A 21653-nucleotide genomic window follows, 5' to 3' on the forward strand; every position below is an offset into this window, starting at 1 on the left:
GGACGCTGCTTGTAAACAATGGGCCTCAGTGATTGACCACTGCTTGTGAACAATGGGCCTCAGTGATTGGCGGCTGCTCGTGAACAATGGGCCTCAGTGATTGGCCACTGCTTGTGAACAATGGGCCTCAGTGATGGGCCGCTGCTTGTGAACAATGGGCCTCAGTGATTGGCGGTAGATTATATTTATTTCTCACAGGTTGATGAAGAACAGACGATCAGATTTGATGATTTTAGTATAAAACTGGACCAGTATCCCTTGGGACTGGGATTGAGGGTTAGAGAGAGCTATCTGATTTACACTGGGGGCTACAGGAGGAAGGTCATGGCGGGTAGTGACAGGAGCCAACTTGTTGGTTTTATCTGCAGGTGTCACCGGTGGCTCAGTGGCAGAATCTCTCGCCTCGGAATCAAGTCTCACTCCAGAGACTCAAGCGCATAATCCAGGTTGATACTCCCAGTGCAGAGCGGAGGGAGTGCTGCACTGTCAGAGGTGCTGTCTTTCGGATGAGATGTTAAACCGAGGCCCCGTCTGCCCTCTCAGGTGGACGCTAAAGGTCCCATGGAACTATTTCAAAGAAGAGCAGGGGAGATCTCCCTGGTGCCCTGGACAATATTTATCCTTCAATCAACATCACTAAAATACTGATTATCTGGTCATTATCACACTGCTGTTTGTGGGAGCTTGCTGTGCGCAAATTGGCTGCTGCGTTTCCTACATTACAACAGTGACTACACTTCGAAAAGCACTTCATTGGCTGTAAAGCACTTTGGGACGTCCTAAGGTGGTGAAAGGCACTATAGAAATGCAAGTCTTTTATTTCCCACAGCACTCTCTCCTTACAGGGCTGCCTCTGAATAGGCCGCTCAATCGATGTCTTGCGGGATTGATCGGAAGTGACGTTGTCCCCCAGGTGGGCTCGGCAGACTGTGGCACTGCCTGGTGTGGGGCTGGGCCACATGGGTCAGGAGAGTGCCAGGCTCGCTCCCGAGCCTGTCCTAAGCAAGCTGATCTCTGCCCGGGGCTGCAGTCAGCAGGAGGGGAGACGTTACAGTTTGGGCTCTGGGCCAGAGTGGGCAAGGGACATGTCTGCAGATGTCAGGTGGAACCACGAGGCCCCACAAGGTTGAACAGCAGGCAAGAAGGTCACACACGGTGACTGGTCAGAAAAGTAAAAGCCCATGGGATCCAAGGCAAAATTGGCTCAGAGGCAGGAAACAAAGGGTAATGGTCGAAGGGTGGTTTTGTGACTGGAAGGCTGTTTCCAGTGGGGTCTCGCAGGGCTCAGTACTGGGTCCTTTTCTTTTTTTGCTATATATCAATGATTTAGACTTGAATGTAGGAAGAATGATTAAGAAGTTTGCAGATGATACTAAAATTGGCCGTGTGTTTGATAATGAAGAAGAAAGCTGTAGACTGCAGGAGGCTATCAATGGACTGGTCAGGTGGGCAGAACAGTGGCAAATGGAATTCAATCTGGAGAAGTGTGAGGTGATGCATTTGGGGAGGGCTAACAAGACAAGAGAATACACATTAAATGGTAGGACACTGAGAAGTGTAGAAGATCCGAGGGACCTTGGAGTGCATGTCCACAGATCCCTGAAGGTAGCAGGACAGGTAGATAAGGTGGTCAATAAGGCGTACGGGATATTTGCCTTTATTAGCCGAGGCACAGAATACAAGAGCAGGGGGGTTATGCTTAAACTGTATAAAACAATAGTTAGGCCACAGCTAGAATACTGCGTGCAGTTCTGGTCACCACATTACAGGAAGGTTGTGATTGCACTAGAGTGGGTGCAGAGGAGATTTACGAGGATGTTGCCTGGGCTGGGGAATTTTAGCTGTGAGGAAAGATTGGATAGGCTGGGGTTGTTTTCTTTGGAACAGAGGAGGCTGAGGGGAGACCTAATTGAGATGTATAAAATTATGAGGGGCCTAGATCGAGTGGATAGGAAGGAGCTATTTCCCTTAGCAGAAGGGTCAATAACCAGGGGAAATAGATTTAAAGTAACTGGTCGGAGGTTTAGAGGGGATTTGAGGAGAAATCTTTTCACCCAGAGGGTGGTGGGGGTCTGGAACTCACTGCCTGAAAGGGTGGGAGAGGCAGAAACCCTCATCACATTTAAAAAGTACTTGGATATGCACTTGAAGTGCTGTAACCTACAGGGCTACGGACCAAGAGCTGGAAAGTGGGATTAGGCTGGGATAGCTCTTTTTTGGTCGACAGACACGATGGGCCGAATGGCCTCCTTCTGTGCCGTAAATTTCCACGATTCTCTGATTCTATGAACAATTCCTCGTGGCTTTCCCACAAACCGTGGCGGCTGAGACAAGAGTGCTTGGCGCCTCAGGGACAGAAGGATGAAAAGTGTAACCATTGTTGGCGATGAGCTGGCGCTGTGTCACCATGCCCGATACCTGCGACTGTCACTTTAAAGGTCAGTCTGTCTGACCCCGCATCGCAGACGTATTGGCCGGAGTCGCACGGCTCAGAGTCGAAGATCATCAGCTCCCGCCTCAGGCCACGCCACTCGATCCTGATCTTGTCGCTGGGCAGCAGCTCCGTGCCGTCCTTGTACCACCGAACCTCGACGTCGGGGCGAGAAAGCTCGCAGGTCATGGCGATGACCTCGGACTCGGTGAAACAGCGGTCTTCCGTGATCTTGCTGCTTCCGACGATCGTCACCGGAGGGTCTACAAGAAAACCCGGAGGGTTAGTCACTCATGAATCATCGGGATCATGGCATGCTCATAAACCATGGAGTGTTAGTCACTCCGGAGCACCAGAGAGTTCTACCTGTCCCATCACTGACAGATACAGACCCTGGAGTTACTGCCTGTGTGGTGTAGCTCAAACACAACAACACAACAACTTGCATTTATAGAGCGCCTTTAACATAGTAAAATATTGCAAGGCACCTCACAGGAGCGATTATCAAACAATCTTTGACTCCGAGCCACATAAGGAGATATTAGGACAAGTGCTCAAAAGCTTGGTCAAAGAGGGAGGTTTTAAGGAGCGTTATAAAGGAGGAGAGAGAGGTAGAGAGACGGAGAAGTTTAGGGAGGGGATTCCAGAACTTAGGGCCTAGACAGCTGAAGGCACGGCCGCCAATGGAGGAGCGATGGAAATCGGGGACGCGCGAGAGGCCGGGATTGGAGGAGCGCAGAGATCTCGGAGGGTTGTGGGGCTGGAGGAGGTTACAGAGATAGGGAGGGGGTGAGGCCATGGAGGGATTTGAACACAATGGTGAGAATTTTAAAATGGAGGTGTTGCCGGACTGGGAGCCAATGTAGGTCAGCGAGCGCAGGGGGGTGATGGGCGAACGAGATGCGGTGTGAGTTAGGACACGGGGCAGCAACATTTTTCAATGACCTGAAGTTTGTTGAGGGCGGACGATGGGAGGCCGGCCAGGAGTGCGTTGGAATAGTCGAGTCTAGAGGTTACTAATGTATGGATGAGGGTTTCAGCAGCAGATGGGCCAGGTAGAGCCGTCAGTGTACATGTGGGACCTGACATCATGTTTCAGATAATGTCGTCAAGAGGCAGCATGTAGATGATCAATAGGAGGGGGGGCCAAGGATAGGTCCTGGGGGGACACCAGAGGTAACAATGCGGGAGTGGGAAGAGAAGCCATTGCAGGTGATTCTCTGGCTATGACTGGATCGATAGAAATGGAACTAGGCGAGGGCAGTCCCACCCAGCTGGACAACAGTGGAGAGGCGTTGGAGGAGGATGGAGTGGTCAACCGTGTCAAAGGTTGCACACAGGTCAAGAAGGACGAGGAGGGATAGTTTATCACGGTAACAGTCACATATTTGTGACTTTGATAAGAGCTGTTTCTTTTTTATTCATTCACAGGATGTGGGCGTCGCTGGCAAGGCCGGCATTGATTGCCCATCCCTAATTGCCCTCGAGAAGGTGGTGGTGAGCCGCCTTCTTGAACCGCTGCAGTCCATGTGGTGAAAGTGCTCCCACAGTGCTGTTAGGGAGGGAGTCCCAGGATTTTGACCCAGCGACGATGAAGAACGGCCGATATATTTCCAAGTCAGGATGGTCTTCAGTGCTGTGGCGGGGCGGAAACCTAATTGGAGGGGATCAAACATGGAGTTGCGGGAATGATGGGCACGGATTTGGGAGGTGACAACATGTTCAAGGACTTTGGAGAGGAAAGGGAGGTCGGAGATGGGGCGGTAGTTTGCAAGGACCGAGGACATGTCCCATCACTGCCAGGTACTGACCCCTGGAGTTACTGTCTGTGCGGTAGAGCTCGGAGCCACAGCGGGCGATGTATTTACAACCTCGGCCAGCAGGGGATCATGGAGGTCCTAGGTGTCGCCTCCCAATGATGGGGAGAGAGTCCTCCGGTCAGATTTTCAGGGAGGGGACTGAGACTGTGGTGCGTTACCTTCCACAAGGACTCGGAATACAAGGCTGTCGTCCTGAACGTCACAGAGGTACTCTCCCGAGTCTGTCGTCCGAGTGTCCAGCATCCGCAGTGACCGCAGCGCCCCCTCCCGCCCGATGAACGTCCGCTCGTCCTCGACCAGCTTTTCCCCGTCCTTGTACCATTTGGCAACGCCATCTGCCCGAGACAGCTCGCACTCGAGCGCAATGTCCTCGGAGATCAAGTACTTGTGTTCTGTCGGCCTGTCTGCACGTTGGATTATATTAACTGGCGCTTCTGCAGATAGAGCCACGGAGTCGTTGGTTTAATGGCAACATGACAACAACAACTTGCATTTATAAAGCACCTTTAACTTCGTAAAAATGCCCCAGGGCGCTTCACAGGAGCGATTATCAAAACAAAAACTGACCCCGAGCCACATATTAGGACAGATGACCAAGAGCTTTACATAGAATTACATCGGGCTCGATTTTGTCAATGGCGGGACTCCCACTTTTTGGGTTGTAGTCCCGCCTCCATCGACTTGTGGCCAACCCATGCGATTTTCCCTTGATTGACCTTGTTAAGCCCGCCAGTGGGCTCAGCAGGCCAATTAAGGGACACCTGGTCACTGGTGACGTCAGCGATTGACATTTCATCTGTCAAGAGCTTTTGACAGATGAAAAATCAGCGTTTGACAGCTCTGTGAAGCTGTCAAACACTGACAACCTGTCTTCTAACTTGAGTCCTTCTACTCGGACACAGTTAGAGAGCTCTCCAGACCAGAAAGCAGAGGCTGCAGCTTTTGACAGTCCAGCGGCCATTCTGCTTTCTGTGCCGGTGAGCTGAGGGACTCCCGAGAACTGAAGGAAGGAAGCCTGCAGGAGAAAGTAAAGATAAGTAAAACTTATTAAAACACTTTATACTTACCTCACACACTTACCTCTGCACACATGCACCCATCACTCACCTGCACAACGGACATCTCGACCCCTCCAACCCTTGCAGACCGATGCTCCGCCTCGCTAACTTGGCGTGGTTCGGAGCCGTCGGACAGCCCACACTTCAGGGCTAAAAATAGGGATTAGGCAAAAAACTGCCTGTTAACTACCTGTTAACGGGCAGTTAATTGGCACTAATCCCCTTCCCGCCTCGGGGAGGCGGCTCCCAGCACAGGTCGGGTACCCGCCTTCTGGGACACTGGCACGGAGGCGGGTTGGGGGCGGGATGGGTTCCTGCCCCCCGATTCTGCAATTTTCCCACCCGCCTCCTCGGGGCTTGGAAAATCGAGCCCATCGAGTCTACAGCACAGAAACAGGCCATTCAGCCCAACTGGTCCGTGCCGGTGTTTATGCTCCACACGAGCCTCCTCCCTCCCCTCTTCATCTCACCCTATCAACATATCCTTCTATTCCTTTCTCCCTCGTGTGTTTATCTAGCTTCCCCTTGAGTGCATCAATGCTATTCGCCTCAACTACTCCCTGTAGAAGAGAATCTTACAGCACAGAAGGAGGCCATTCGGCCCATCGTGCCTGTGCCGGCTCTTTGAAAGAGCTCTCCAATTAGTCCCACTCCCTCTGCTCTTTCCCCAGAGCCCTGCAAATGTTTCCTTTTTAAGGTATATCTCCAATTTCCTTTGGAAAGTTACTGATTCCATTGTGGCAGCGAGTTCCTCATTCTAAACACTCTGGGAAAAGAAGTTTCTCCTGAAATCCATGTTGGATTTATTAGTGACCAATAAGATAGGTGGGCAAAGAGGAGTGTCTTAAAGGAGGAGAGGCGGAGAGGTTCAGGAAGGGAATTCCAGAGCTTAGGGCCCAGGCAGCTGAAGGAACGGCTGCCAATGATGGGGCGATTAAAATCAGTGATGCGTGGGAGCCCCCTGAACACCGATGGCCGTGACGGAATCTCCAGGACACGGCGAGGGCCATTTTAACCAAAGCTGCCCAGCTGGGGGTCTGACAGGATCGCATCAGCTGCCCGTCTGACACCCCGCCCGAGCTCACTTCAATGGAACGTGAGAGGGTCACTGCCCCTTTGCCCCATCGCTTCATAGAAACTTACAGCACAGAAGGAGGCCATTCGGCCCGTCGTGCCTGTGCTGGCTCTTTGAAAGAGCGATCGTGCTCAGTCCCACACCCCCCGTTTATTGTCCGTAACCCTGTGAGTTCCTCATCCTCAAGAACCCGTCCAACTCCCTTTTAATATTACTTATGGAATCAGCTCCCACCACCTTTTCAGGTCGAGCGTTCCCGATCCCCACAACTCTCCGAGTGAAAACATTTCTCCTCATCTCCCCTCTGGATCTTTGGCCAATGATTTTGAATCTCTGACCTCTGGTTATTGACCCACTCACCAGAGGGAATAGTTTTTCTCTCTCTACTCGATCAAAACCTCTCATCATCCTGAATACCTCTATTGGGTCACTTCTTAACCTTCTCTGTTCCAAGGAGAACAGTCCGAACTTTTCCAACCTCTCCTCATAACTGAAGTCCCTCATCCCTGGCAACATCCTGGCAAACCTCCTCTGTACCCTTTCTAAGGCCTTTCCATCTTTCCTGAAGTGTGGGGCCCAGAATTCTCCACAATACTCCAGCTGAGGCCTAACCAGTGATTGGGCTTATACTCGCTGGAGTTTAGAAGAATGAGAGGGGATCTCACTGAAACTTATAAAATTCTAAAAGGACTGGACAGACTAGATGCAGGAAGGATGTTCCCAATGGCGGGGGAGTCTAGAACCAGGGGACACAGTCTAAGGATAAGGGGTAAGACATTTAGGACTGAGATGAGGGGGAATTTCTTCACCCAGAGAGTGGTGAACCTGTGGAATTCTCTACCACAGAAGGCAGTAGAGGCCAATTCATTAAATATATTTAAGAAGGAGTTGGATATATTTCTTGAGGCTAAAGGGATCAAGGGATATGGGGAGAAAGCAGGGACAGGGTACTGAATTTGGATGATCAGCCATGATCTCATTGAATGGCGGAGCGGGCTCGAGGGGCCGAATGGCCTACTCCTGCTCCTATCTTCTATGTTTCTATTCTATGTATTATAAAGTTCTAGCCTGATCTCTTTGCTTTTATATTCTACTCCTCTATTTATAAACCCATCTGCTTTTTTAACCACCTTACCAACTTGCCCTGCCAGCTTTAATGATTTGTGTATATGGACTCCAAGGATGCTTCTCCCCATTTGCCCCATCACTTCTCCCCTTTTCTCTGTCACTGTCCCTTTGGCCCATTCCTGTCCTCTTGCCTTCCAATCGTTGCTCTTTCCTACCTGTCGGTGATTCTTTCTCTCCCCGTTCCTCTTTCTGGTAAGTGAATACAGTTGAAACGTATCTCAACACGAGCGCCCGACCGGGTACTCACGGGAGACGGTCACTTCAAACTCGGCCGAGTCGTCGACTGCGTCGCACACGTACGTCCCTCGGTCCTCCGTCGTAGCCGAGCGGACGGTCAGCCTCCGGCGCTCTCCATCCACCTCCATCGTGGTCCGCTCGCTCGGCTCCACCTCCAACCCATCCTTGTACCAGCTCACCTCCGCCTCGGGCCGCGAGAGCTCGCACAAGAGGACAACCTCGCCACCGGTCAGCACGCTCAGCGCCGAGGGGGAACTGGTGAGGATTTTCACCGGAGGGTCTGGAACCGACACAGCCAGAGAAGGAGAGAAAGAGAAAGAGAGTGAGAGACAGAGAGAGCGAGGGAGAGGGTGAAAGAGGAGAGTGAGAAAGAGAGAGAGAAACAGAATTAGAGAAAGAGAGAGAGAGCGAGGGAGAGACAGAGAGAGCGAGGGAGAGGGTGAAAGAGGAGAGTGAGAGAGAGAGAGAATCAGAATTAGAGAAAGAGAGAGAGAGCGAGGGAGAGACAGAGAGAGCGAGGGAGAGGGTGAAAGAGGAGAGTGAGAGAGAGAAACAGAATTAGAGAAAGAGAGAGAGAGCAAGGGAGAGACAGAGAGAGCGAGGGAGAGGGTGAAAGAGGAGAGTGAGAAAGAGAGAGAGAATCAGAATTAGAGAAAGAGAGAGAGAGCGAGGGAGAGACAGAGAGAGCGAGGGAGAGGGTGAAAGAGGAGAGTGAGAGAGAGAGAGAGAAACAGAATTAGAGAAAGAGAGAGAGAGCGAGGGAGAGACAGAGAGAGCGAGGGAGAGGGTGAAAGAGGAGAGTTAGAAAGAGAGAGAGAATCAGAATTAGAGAAAGAGAGAGAGAGCAAGGGAGAGACAGAGAGAGCGAGGGAGAGGGTGAAAGAGGAGAGTGAGAGAGAGAGAAACAGAATTAGAGAAAGAGAGAGAGAGCAAGGGAGAGACAGAGAGAGCGAGGGAGAGGGTGAAAGAGGAGAGTGAGAGAGAGAGAGAGAAACAGAATTAGAGAAAGAGAGAGAGAGCGAGGGAGAGACAGAGAGAGCGAGGGAGAGGGTGAAAGAGGAGAGTGAGAAAGAGAGAAACAGAATTAGAGAAAGAGAGAGAGAGAACGAGGGAGATAAAAAAAGAGAGTGAAAGAGAGAGAAACAGAAAGTGAGAGAGAAATGGAGAAAGAAACAGAGAGAGGGAAACAGAGACGGCCAGAGAAACAGAGAGAGATAGAAAGAGACAGAGAGAGGGAGAGAGATAGAGGAACAGAGAGAGAGAGAGAAATTGAGAAACAGAGAGAGGGAAACAGAGAGAGAGAGAGACAGAAAGAGAGACAGATAGAGAGAGAAACAGAGCGAGAGATAGACAGAGAGAGATGGAGAGGCAGAGGAAGAGAGTAAGTGAGAGACAATGAAACAGAAAAAGAGAGACAGAAATAGCAAAAGAGAGAGAAAAAGAAACAAAAAGATAAATTTAATATATATGTGAGAGTGAGAAAGTGATGCATAGAATGAGAGTGAATGAAAGAGAGAGAGATAGTTACAATTACAGGGGAGAAGATAAAGGTGGAATAAAAACCAGCAGGAAATGACTGGCTTTCTCATTTTCAAGGCCGTTCTGCCTCTGTAACAAGGTGTGACGCTGGGAGTGTGACAACTCAGTCCTGAAATTCTGCGGAGGTTCACCTCATCTCCCGTCCTATCTCTGAAGGAGACTACTGGGACTCCCCAGAGGGAATAATGTAACTGGCTGAAAGTGGCCACTGACTCCGTTTCTCTGGGGGATGCATTGGTTTATGGCCAGAGTTACGGTGGGAGATTGGGAGAATTTCAGGGTCATGTACCGCGTAAAGTTAAGTAAATCTAGTCATGATCAGCCCATCCCTGGCCTCCCAGGCAGCAATGTGCTCGGCTGCTAGTGGGATCTGGCCCGCAGATTCCTCCAGTTCCTGCTCCTCCTCGTCTTCCAGCTGATGCTCCTCCCCCTCCTGCTCCTTCTCTGAAGAGGCTGTGCGCTCAGAGCCTTGCTCCTCATGCAGCGCTAATCCTCAGTGCTGCGCTATGTTGTGCAGGGCGCAGCAGACCACGACGATTCTGGAGACCCTGGCTGGTGTGTACCGAAGGGCTCCTCCAGATCTGTCAAGGCATCTGAAGCGCATTTTGAGCATGCCTATTGTTTGCTCTATGACACATCTGGTGGCAATATGGCTTTCATTGTATCTCTCCTGGGCCTCAGTACTTGGTCCCCTCAAGGGTGTCATGAGCCACATCTTCAGTGGATAGCCCTTGCCTCCGAGCAGCCAGCCGGAAAGTCTGTTTGGAGGAGCGAAGAGCTGAGGGAGGGCGGACTGGCGAAGGGCGAGTCATGGCAGTTGCCAGGGAATTTGGCGCACACAAGCGTGAAGATATTCCTGTGGGTGCAGACGAGCTGCACATTGAGCCAGTGGAAGCCCTTGTGGTTCACAAACACTCCTGGGTGATGTGGGGGTGCTCTGATGACCACATGTGTGTAGTCGATGATGCCCTGCACCCGTGGGAAGCCAGCCAGAGCAGCGAAGCACACGCTCACTAACACTGGCTTCATCAGTGGCAAAGTTGATATAATACGCTTATATTCGCTAGAGTTTAGAAGAATGAGAGGGGATCTCACTGAAACTTATAAAATTCTAACAGGACTAGACAGACTAGATGCAGGAAGGATGTTCCCGATGGCGGGGGAGTCCAGAACCAGGGGTCACAGTCTAAGGATAAGGGGTAAGCCATTTAGGACAGAGATGAGGAGGAATTCCTTCACCCGGAGAGTGGTGAACCTGTGGAATTCTCTACCACAGAAGGCAGTAGAGGCCAATTCATTAAATATATTCAAGAAGGAGTTGGAAATATTTCTTAAGGCTAAGGGGTCAATGGATATGGGGAGAAAGCAGGGACAGGGTACTGAATTTGGATGATCAGCCATGATCTCATTGAGCTTTCTGTGCAGGAGAGATTTCTAACTGAGTCTGTGGAGAAGGACTCATGTTAGAAGTAAGACTGTCAGTGTTTGACAGCTTCAAAGAGCTTTCAAACACTGATATTTCATCTGTCAAAACCTCTTGACAGATGAAATTTCAGTCTGTGACGTCACCTGTTGCCGAGTGGTCCTTAATTGGGGGGCTCAACAAGGTCAATCAAGTTAAAATCGGGTGGATTGGCCACATCTCGGTGGAGGCGGGACAACAACCCCGAAAGTTGTAGTCCCGCCTCCATCACGTCCCCTGAATGAAAATCCAGCCCTTGCAGTCTGTAGAAAGTTAAATCTGTGCTGGGAATAGAGTCAGCAACAGCTTCTGCCTGAGGAAAGTGATCAGCTGTGAGGTGGGAGCTTTTACTGTACATTTGATGCTGTCATCTAATCAGCTGGATCAATGGCCACTCAACGCCTGCCTCAGGCTGACAGATGTGGTTCCTGAGCTGCATGAATCCCCATGGGCAGCCAGGGAAATTCGAAAGGTAGGCTGAAAAAGGCGCTCAAGGGTCTGACAGCTACCTGTTAATGATTTGAATTAGGTCGCTAGCCTCTGCTGGTTGGGTCTCTGCCACACTGGCAAACATACCCGAGGGAAAGGCACGGGAGGGCGGGATGACGGTGGGTTCCTGACGAGCTGCAACTTATTTCAAATTTCCCACCCGACCCGGCTCCAATCGCGCCCGCCATGGACCCCAGAAAATTCTGACCCATGGTGTCTGGTGTGTGACCTCTGGAGAGTGACCTTTGCAGTGTGACCTCAGCAGTGTGAAGTCAGCTACCCCGGGCTACGGAGGAAAAATGGCAAGTTTGCATGCGGCTTGACCAGGGACTCACGGGAGACGATCACTTCAAACTCGGCCGAGTCGTCGACTGCGTCGCACACGTACGTCCCTCGGTCCTCCATCGTAGCTGAGCGGACCGTTAGCCTCCGGCGCTCTCCGTCCACCTCCATCACGGTCCGCTCGCTCGGCTTCACCTCCAACCCGTCCTTGTACCAGCTCACCTCCGCCTCGGGCCGCGAGAGCTCGCACAAGAGGACAACCTCGCCACCGGTCAGCACGCTCAGCGCCGAAGGGGAACTGGTGACGATTTTCACCGGAGGGTCTGGAACCGACACAGCCAGAGAAGGAGAGAGAGAAAGAGAGTGAGAGAGAACGAAGGAGTGAGAGGAGTGTGAGAAAAAGAGAGAGATAGAGAGAGAAAGATAGAGTGAGGGAGAGGTCGAAAGAGAAGGAGAGAGAATAACAGAATTAGAGAAAGAGAGAGAGCGAGGGAGATAGAGAAACAAAGAGAAATGGAGAGGAAAACAGAAAGAGAGGGGGAAACAGAGAGGACAAGAGATAGATAGAGAGAAACAGAGAGGGAAAAACAGAAAGAGAGAGAAAGAAGGAGAAAGAGAAAGAGAGAGATAAAGAGAAAAAGTCAAAGAGAGAGCGAGCGAGAAAGATATATGGAGAGAGAGAGAAAAAAGAGAGAAAGAACGAGTGAGGGACAGGAAGAGATAGAGAAAGAAAGTGAGGGAAAGGATGAGAAAGATAGAGACAGAGATAAAGAGAGAGAGGGAGGAGAGACAAAGAGAGTGAGAGATCGTTAGAGAGAGGGAGAGAAAGAGGAGTGGCAGAGGAAAAGTTAGATAGAGAATCAGGGACAGAGGAGGAAGAGAGAGAGAACATGAAACAGAGAGAGAAAGAGATAGAAAAAGCAAAGATCAGAGAAAAAAAGAAAGAGAAAAGAGAGTGATAGAGAAAGGGAGCAAGATGGATAGGTAAAGAAACAGAGAGAGAGAGAAAAAGATAAAGATATGTGAGAGAGAAAGTGATGCAGAGAATGAGAGAGAGTGAAAGAAAGAGAGAGAGAGTTACAATTACCGGGGAGAAGATAAAGGGGGAATATAATTTTGTTAGAATCTCTGAACAGAGGAAATCCTCGTGACCCATTTCCGATGTCCCTCCACAGAGTGTCCGACCCATCCCTCCCCACAGAGCGGGGTCTATGATTTGTTTACAGTGATAGTGACCCCGTCACACTGCTCGAGGTGAGTTAGTGACTCGGTGTTTAGAGGGACAGGAGCGTTCTAGTGTGTGACGCACAAAGTATTATTCTGCTGCACTGTTCCTTTAAGGTTACAGGTCACAGGACCAATTACTGTAAATGTAAATGGAGAGTCTGGAACGAGGGGTCATAGACTCAGAATAAGGGGTCGGCCATTTAGGACTGAGATGAGGAGGAATTTCTTCATTCAGAGGGTGGTGAATCTTTGGAATTCTCTACCCCAGAGGGCTGTGGATGCTCAATCGTTGAGTATATTCAAGGCTGAGATTGATAGATTTTTGGATACTGGGGGAATCAAGGAATATGGGGATCGGGCAGGATTGTGGAGTTGAGGTAGAAGATCAGCCATGATCTTATTGAATGGCGGAGCAGGCTCGAGGGACCATATTGCTGACTCCTGCTCCTAATTTTTATGTTCTTATCCTGGGGTCAATTAAATTTGCAGCTCCTCACCTCCAGCTGAGAAAAACCAGTCAGAAATGACTGGCCTTCTCATTTTCAGGACGGTTTTGCCTCTGTAACAAGGTGTGATGCTGGGAGTGTGACAACTCAGCCCTGAAATTCTACCGAGGTTCTCCTCGTCTCCCAACGTAATTCTGAAGGAGCCCGGCTGGTGGGACCGCCCCCTCCCCCCCGAGGGACCGGTGTACATGGCTGCGTCCAAGTGCGGCTTGACCAGGTACTCACGGGAGATGGTCACTTCAAACTCGGCCGAGTCGTCGACTGCGTCGCACACGTACGTCCCTCGGTCCTCGGTCGTAGCCGAGCAGACGGTCAGCCTCCGGCGCTCTCCGTCCACCTCCATCGTGGTCCGCTCGCTCGGCTCCACCTCCAACCCATCCTTGTACCAGCTCACCTCCGCCTCGGGCTGCGAGAGCTCGCACAAGAGGACAACCTCGCCACCGGTCAGCACGCTCAGCGCCGAGGGGGAACTGGTGACGATTTTCACCGGAGGGTCTGGAACCGACACAGCCAGAGAAGGAGAGAGAGAAAGAGAGTGAGAGAGAACGAAGGAGTGAGAGGAGAGAGAGGGAGAGACAGATAGAGAGAGAAATGGAGAGAGAACAAAGGAGTGAGAGGAGAGTGAGAAATAGAGAGAGATAGAGAGAGAAAGAGGAAGATAGAGGGAAACATTGAAAGAGAAGAGAGGAAAACAGAATTAGAGAAAGAGACAGAGCGAGGGAGATAGAGAAAAAAAGAGAAACGGAGAGAGAGAAAAACAGAGAGTGAGAAAGGAGAAAGAGAAAGAGCGAAAAAGTTAGATACAGAGGAGAGAATGAGCGAGAAAGGTATTTGGAGAGAGAGAAAGAGAACGAGTGAGGAAAAGGAAGAGAAAGATAGAGAGAGACAGAGATGAAGAGAGGGAGGAGGAGAGACAAAGAGAGTGAGAGAAAACATGAGAGAGATCGTTAGAGAAAGAGGAGAAAAAGAGGAGAGGCAGAGGAAGAGTTAGATAGAGAATCAGGGACAGAGGAGAAAAAGATAAAGATATGTGAGCGAGAAAGTGATGCAGAGAATGAGAGAGAGTGAAAGAAAGAGAGAGAGAGTTACAATTACCGGGGAGAAGATAAAGGGGGAATATAATTTTGTTAGAATCTCTGAACAGAGGAAATCCTCGTGACCCATTTCCGATGTCCCTCCACAGAGTGTCCGACCCATCCCTCCCCACAGAGCGGGGTCTATGGTTTGTTTACAGTGATAGTGACCCCGTCACACTGCTCGAGGTGAGTTAGTGACTCGGTGTTTAGAGGGACAGGAGCGTTCTAGTGTGTGACGCACAAAGTATTATTCTGCTGCCCTGATCCTTTAAGGTCATAGGTCACAGGACCAATTACTGTAAATGTAAATGGGGAGTCTGGAACCAGGGGTCATAGACTCAGGATAAGGGGTCGGTCATTTAGGACTGAGATGAGGAGGAATTTCTTCACTCAGAGGGTGGTGAATCTTTGGAATTCTCTACCCCAGAGGGCTGTGGATGCTCAGTCGTTGAGTTTATTCAAAGCTGAGGTCGATAGATTTTTGGACACTGGGGGAATCAAGGGATATGGGGATAGTGCAGGATAGTGGAGTTGAGGTAGAAGATCAGCCATGATCTTATTGAATGGCGGAGCAGGCTCGAGGGACCGTATTGCCGACCCCTGCTCCTAGTTTTTATGTTCTTATCCTGGGTTCGATAAAATTGGCTGCTCCCCACCTCCAGCTGAGAAAAACCAGCTGGAAATGACTGGTTTTCTCATTTTCAGGACGGTTTTTCCTCTGTAACGAGGTGTGACGCTGGGTGTGTGACAACTCAGCCCTGAAATTCTGCCGAGGTTCTCCTCGTCTCCCAACGTAATTCTGAAGGAGACCGGCCGGTGGGACCGCCCCCTCCCCCCCGAGGGACCGGTGTACATGGCTGCGTCCAAGTGCGGCTTGACCAAGTACTCACGGAAGACGGTCACTTCAAACTCGGCCGAGTCGTCGACTGCGTCGCACACGTACGTCCCTCGGTCCTCCGTTGTAGCCGAGCGGACGGTCAGCCTCCGGCGCTCTCCGTCCACCTCCATCACGGTCCGCTCGCTCGGCTCCACCTCCAACCCATCCTTGTACCAGCTCACCTCCGCCTCGGGCCGCGAGAGCTCGCACAAGAGGACAACCTCGCCACCGGTCAGCACGCTCAGCGCCGAAGGGGAACTGCTGACGATTTTCACCGGAGGGTCTGGAACCGACACAGCCAGAGAAGGAGAGAAAGAGAGAGAGAGAACGAAGGAGTGAGAGGAGAGAGAGGGAGAGACAGATAGAGAGAGAAAGAGAAATGGAGAGATAAATAGAAAGAGATAGAAACGGAAAGAGAGCGAGAGAGTGGGAGAAACAGAAAGGGAGAAAGAGAAAGAGACAAAGAGAGAGATTGAAGGAGAAAGATATATGGAGAGTGAGAGGAAGAGAGAGGGAGAGGAAGAGAGGGAGAGGAAGAGAGAAAGGGTGAGAAAGAGAAAGAGAGCGAGGGAAAGGAAGAGAAAGATAGAGAGAGAGACCGACAAAGAGAGAGGGAGGAGGAGGTGACAAAGAGAGTGAGAGAGAGCATGGGAGAGATAGATATAGAGGGAGGGAGAGAAGGAGGAGAGGCAGAGGAAGAGAGAGATAGAGAAAGAGAGAGAGGAGGAAGAGAGAGATGGAGAGAGAACAAGAAACAGAAAGAGAAAGAGATAGAAATAGCAAAGGATAGAGAGAAAAAGAAACAGAGAAAAGACAGAGAGAGAAAGAGAGAACGAGGCAGAGTTAGCAAAAGAAACAGAAAGAGAAAAAGAGATAAAGATAAAGATATGTGAGAGAGAAAGTGATGCAGAGAATGAGTTAAAGAAAGAGAGAGAGAGAGAGTTACAATTACTGGGGAGAAGATAAAGGGGGAATATAATTTAGTTAGAAACTCTGAACAGAGGAAATCCTCGTGACCCATTTCCGATGTCCCTCCACAGAGTGTCCGACCCATCCCTCCCCACAGAGCGGGGTCTATGATTTGTTTACAGTGATAGTGACCCCGTCACACTGCTCGAGGTGAGTTAGTGACTCGGTGTTTAGAGGGACAGGAGCGTTCTTTAAGGTCACAGGTCCCATTACTGTAAATACAGGCATGCTGAGGTCAGCTGGTCAGCCTCCTTAGAACCCGACCACCTCTCGCTCTGCTCCAACTCCACCCCATTCTTATTCAGTTGTCCTTGGGATGTGGCCGACACCAGTATTTATTGCCCATCCCTAGTTGCCCAGATTCAACCAAGCTGTTGTGGGTCTGGAGTCACATATAGGCCCAGACCGTGTAGGGACAGCAGTTTCCCTTTTCCTTAAGAACATTGGTGAACTAGTTGTGTTTTTACAACATAGGAACAGGAGAAGGCTGTGATGAAATATTCCATTCATCACTCATCAGTATTTCTCTGCCTGTGACTGTGGTTGGTTTCAGTTTCATTTCCATTGTATTGTACTGTGTGTAGGGCTCCGCCCATACCTGGCTCCTATGTAAGCTGGCCCAGCCTGCAGCACATCCAGTACGGCAGACCTCTGGATGGAAGATACATTCTCCTCTGTGTGTTACCTTCTAAGTCAATAAAAGCCTTGTTTTGTTTCGCTAACATCGAGTCTCGGATTTATTGAGGCACATCAAGTTTATTGACTTAATTTTCAACACAATGGATCAACTCTTGAAACCCGAACGTTTGGATTTGGACCAGCATGCTTCGGACGCATCGGCACGCTTCGGACACTGGTTTATGTGTATGGAATTCTTCCTGGACAATTCCGCAGCCGTCAAAGACGCTACGGACGCTGCGAGTATGAAACTCGGAATTCTGCGGAATTGGGTAAGCCACCGGGTTTACCCCCTCGTCCAAGACGCCGACACGTACCCGGCCGCCTGCGACAGTTTAAAGGCGCATTACCAGCAGCCTACGAATGAGGTGTATGCTAGGCATCTGCTCGCTACTCGCGCACAGCGACCTGGGGAATCGGTGGAGGAGTTCCTAGGCACCCTGAAAATGCTTGGCAAAGACTGCAAGTGCCAAGATGTAAAAGCCGCAGTGTACACTGACGAGCTTGTTCGCGATGCCTTTATCACAGGCCTCAGCTCCACTTACATCCGGCAGAGACTGCTGGAAAAAACGGGATTGGACCTGAAACAGGCTGCGGACACAGCACGATCCCTGGATGTGGCCCAGAGAAACTCGGACGCCTACTCTTCAGCCCGCGCCGTCCACGCTGCCACGTGTGCACCAAGGGCGCCGCCATCTTGGAAGGCATCTTCCCCGCCCGGCAGCCCGACACCGTCGGGGCCCCGCTCTCCCCCCAGAAGCCCTACGACAGCCGCGACGCGTCGGGGACCCAACTGCTACTTCTGCTGGCAGCCGAAGCACACCAGAAACCTGTGCCCGGCGAAAGGCACCACCTGCTTTAAGTGCGGTAAGAAGGGGCACTTCGGGAAGGTGTGCAGAGGGAACCCCGCCGGAAAACCCACCACCGCCGCGTGTGCGCCGTGGGAGCGGCCACCTTGGACGCCATCTTGCCCGACCTCGTGGGGTCCGCCATCTTGTGAGCAGACAGCGTGGACGCCATCTTGTCTCGATCAGGGCCCTACAGTGGCATCGGTCACAGTGGACCAGACCAGGCCGCACCCGCTATCCAAATCAATGGTGGACATCGAGGTAAACGGGTGCAGAGTTAAATGTTTAATTGACAGTGGAAGCACGGAGAGTTTTATCCACCCTGAACTGGTACAACAACTCTCCCTAAAGGTGGTCCCGACTCGGGGTACCATCTCTATGGCTGATAAAACCCAGACATCGACCATTATGGGTTACTGCACGGTACAATTGTCCGTTAACGGAACTGTATACGATAATTTTAAAGTATTAATCATGAAGAATCTATGTGCGAGCGTGATCTTGGGCCTGGATTTCCAGTGCTACCACCAAAGCATCACGCTCAATTACGGTGGGTCCCAGCCGCCCCTCACAGTGTGCGGTCTGGCTACCCTGAAGGTAAAGCCGCCTTCGCTATTCGCGAACTGTGGTAAACCACTGTTTGTATTCCACTGTGTACATGCCTGGACATGCCTCGGCTGACTCCTCCCAGAAGTCCTAGTATAAAGGTGACTGCTCCCCAGCCCTTTGTATTTCTGGACCGGTCGACCACTCGAGGCAGACCTTCATTCTTTTGTTAATAAAAGCCTTTAGTTACTCTCTTAACTCTCAGTCTTTTATGAGTAATTGATAGCGCATCAATTTTATTAACAAAATTTTTATAATGGAGAAGATCCTCACACCAGCATGCCTGGACTTAGATCATCGGGAGGCGGACTCATCCACCAAGTTTACTCACTGGCTTAAGTGTTTCGAAAAATTCCTGACCGCCTCCGCAGCAATCAAATCGGACGAGGACAAACTGGATGTCCTGACCTCCAAAGTGAACCACCGAGTGTACTCGGTCATCCAAGACGCGACCTCGTACGCGGACGCTATCAAGCTCCTCAAGGACCAGTACACGCGCCCAGTGAACGAAGTGTACGCCAGGCACCTTCTGGGGAGTCGTAAACAACAACCTGGGGAATCGACCGTGGAATACCTTCAGGCACTGTCTGTGCTTGGCCGGGCCTGTGGTTGTAAGGATGTAAAGGCCGCCGTGTACACAGAGGAACTTATCCGGGACGCTTTTGTAGCGGGCCACAGATCCAATTACACCCGACAGCGACTGTTGGAGCAGAGTGACCTCGACCTCAACAAGGCCTCTGAACTCGCACTATCATTGGATGCAGCCTACCGGGGCATGGATGCCTACTCCTCTGCACCGTGGATGCCGCGGGGAATGACAGCCTGGGACACGGTAGGACCGCCTCATAGCGCCGTGCCACCCCAGCCACACCCCAGCAACGGCCCAACTACCGCAGCAGTGTCCCAAGGCCAGACAGCAGTGCCCCAAGGCCAGAAATGCTACTTCTGTGGCCAGGCAAAACACCCCAGAGCGCGCTGCCCGGCGAAAAACGCGATCTGCTCGGGCTGCGGGAAGAAGGGACACTACGCTAATGTCTGCAGGGCCAAAGCCACCCCGAACCCCAGCAGCGCCGCGTGTGGGCCATGCGGGCCGCCATCTTGGGCCTCCCCGGCCATGTGCGAACCACCGGTACAGCAGCCATTTTGGACGCCTCCAGCCACATGGGGATCATGGACGCCGCCATCTTGGACGACAGCCGGAACGCAGCAGGCCCCCAACACCACCTCATCTGATACCCGCAGCGACACACCGACCCCTACGCTGGCATCCGTTACACTGGACCAAGCGAGACCGCACCAGCTGGCCAGTTCCACAATGGACATTAAGGTAAATGGCCACGATACAATCTGCCTCTTTGACTCTGGGAGCACGGAGAGCTTCATCCACCCCGACACAGTGCGGCGTTGCTCTCTCCCAGTCCTGCCTGCGCACCAGCGGATTTCTATGGCCTCCGAGTCCCAGTCGGCGGACATCGGCGGCTACTGCGTAGTGACACTCGTAGTAGACGGGACCGTGTACGATCATTTTAAACTTCTGGTCCTGCCCGACCTCTGCGCTGCCGTCCTGCTGGGGTTAGATTTTCAGTGCCACCTTAAAAGTGTTACGATGGCGTACGGTGGACCCCTACCCCCACTCACAGTCCGCAGCCAGCAGCTCCCAAATTGCCCGCCGTGCACCAGGTGCAACCTCTCCACACTCAGAGTCACCCCCCCCCCACTGTTTGCTAACCTCACCCCCGACTGTAAGCCCATCGCCACAAAGAGCAGGCGATACAGTGCCGGGGACAGGGTTTTCATTAAAACCGAAGTGGAGTGGCTCCTGAAGGAAGGGATTATTGAGGGCAGCACCAGCCCCTGGCGAGCCCAGGTTGTGGTCGTTAAGACCGGCGAGAAGCAGCGCCTGGTCATCGACTACAGCCAGACAATAAATCGCTACACCCTGCTGGACGCCTACCCACTCCCCCGCATAGCTGATATGGTCAACCAGATCGCGCAGTACCGCGTCTTCTCGACCATTGACCTGAAATCAGCGTACCACCAGCTCCCTATCCGCCCTGAGGACCGCCAGTATACTGCCTTTGAGGCAAACGGCCGCCTCTACCACTTCCTTAGGGTTCCCTTTGGCGTCACCAACGGGGTCTCCATCTTCCAAAGGGAGATGGACTGGATGGTAGATCAAAATGCGTTGCAGGCCACTTTCCCATATCTGGACAATGTGACCATCTGCGGCCGTGACTTGCAGGGCCATGACGCAAACCTCGAAAAATTCCTCCGCACCGCCCAACTTCTGAACCTGACATATAACAAGGAGAAGTGCATATTCCGCACAAACCGCCTCGCCATCCTTGGCTGTGTTGTGGAACACGGAGTCATCGGCCCCGACCCCGACCGGATGCGTCCCCTTATGGAACTCCCACTGCCCCACTGCCTCAAGGCCCTGAAGAGGTGCCTAGGGTTTTTCCCCTATTATGCCCAGTGGGTCCCCTACTATGCGGACAAGGCCCATCCGCTGATCAAGTCCACCTCTTTTCCCTTGACGGCAGAGGCCCGCTTAGCCTTCCACCGTATCAAGGAAGACATTGCCAAAGCCACCATGCACGCAGTGGACGAATCCATCCCCTTCCAGGTGGAAAGCGACGCGTCCGACTTTGCCCTGGCCGCTACCCTCAATCAGGCGGGGAGACCCGTGGCCTTCTTTTCACGAACCCTCCAAGGCCCGGAGACCAGACACTCCGCTGTTGAGAAGGAGGCCCAGGCGATTGTGGAGGCTGTGCGTCATTGGAGGCACTACCTGGCCGGAAAACGATTTACCCTGCTCACTGACCAACGTTCAGTTGCTTTCATGTTTAACAACAAGCAGAGGGGCAAAATCAAAAATGACAAGATCTTGAGGTGGAGAATCGAACTTTCCACCTACAATTACGAGATCTTGTACCGGCCCGGGAAGCTCAATGAACCCCCGGATGCGCTATCGCGTGGCACCTGCGCCAGCGTGCAGATCGATAGACTGCGGGCCCTCCACAATGACCTCTGCCACCCGGGGGTCACCAGGTTCTTCCACTTCATCAAGGCCCGCAACCTGCCTTACTCTATTGAGGAGGTCAGGACCATGACCAGGAACTGCCAAGTCTGCGCTGAGTGCAAACCGCACTTTTATAGACCAGACAGGGCCCACCTGATAAAAGCCACTCGCCCCTTCGAGCACCTGAGCGTTGATTTTAAAGGGCCTCTCCCCTCCTCCGACCGCAATGTGTACTTCCTCAATATTATTGATGAGTACTCCCGTTTCCCGTTCGCCATCCCCTGCCCGGACATGACCAGTGCCACGGTCATTAAATGTCTGAA

At 51.7% G+C, this 21653-nt stretch overlaps 1 protein-coding gene across 5 annotated transcripts in view; it reads right to left on the reverse strand.

The window, feature by feature from the left end:
• The window catches only part of LOC147120616 (obscurin-like protein 1), a 159840-nt gene that overhangs the window by 65033 nt on the left and 73154 nt on the right, over positions 1–21653 (reverse strand). For 3 of the 5 annotated variants that reach the window (XM_085986749.1, XM_085986750.1, XM_085986748.1), the window contains 6 exons: positions 15221–15490; positions 13480–13749; positions 11575–11844; positions 7760–8029; positions 4410–4685; positions 2419–2694 (listed from right to left, as the gene is read on the reverse strand). In XM_085986749.1, the coding sequence (XP_085842875.1) occupies positions 2419–2694; positions 4410–4685; positions 7760–8029; positions 11575–11844; positions 13480–13749; positions 15221–15490 (1632 nt within the window). The remainder of the gene's footprint in view (positions 1–2418; positions 2695–4409; positions 4686–7759; positions 8030–11574; positions 11845–13479; positions 13750–15220; positions 15491–21653) is intronic. The other 2 variants (XM_085986751.1, XM_085986752.1) reach the window with 2 other exon arrangements.

Source organism: Somniosus microcephalus, chromosome 4, assembly GCF_052327205.1.
Source record: "Somniosus microcephalus isolate GS21.2 chromosome 4, FLI_Smic_1.0, whole genome shotgun sequence".
NCBI lineage: Eukaryota > Metazoa > Chordata > Chondrichthyes > Squaliformes > Somniosidae > Somniosus > Somniosus microcephalus.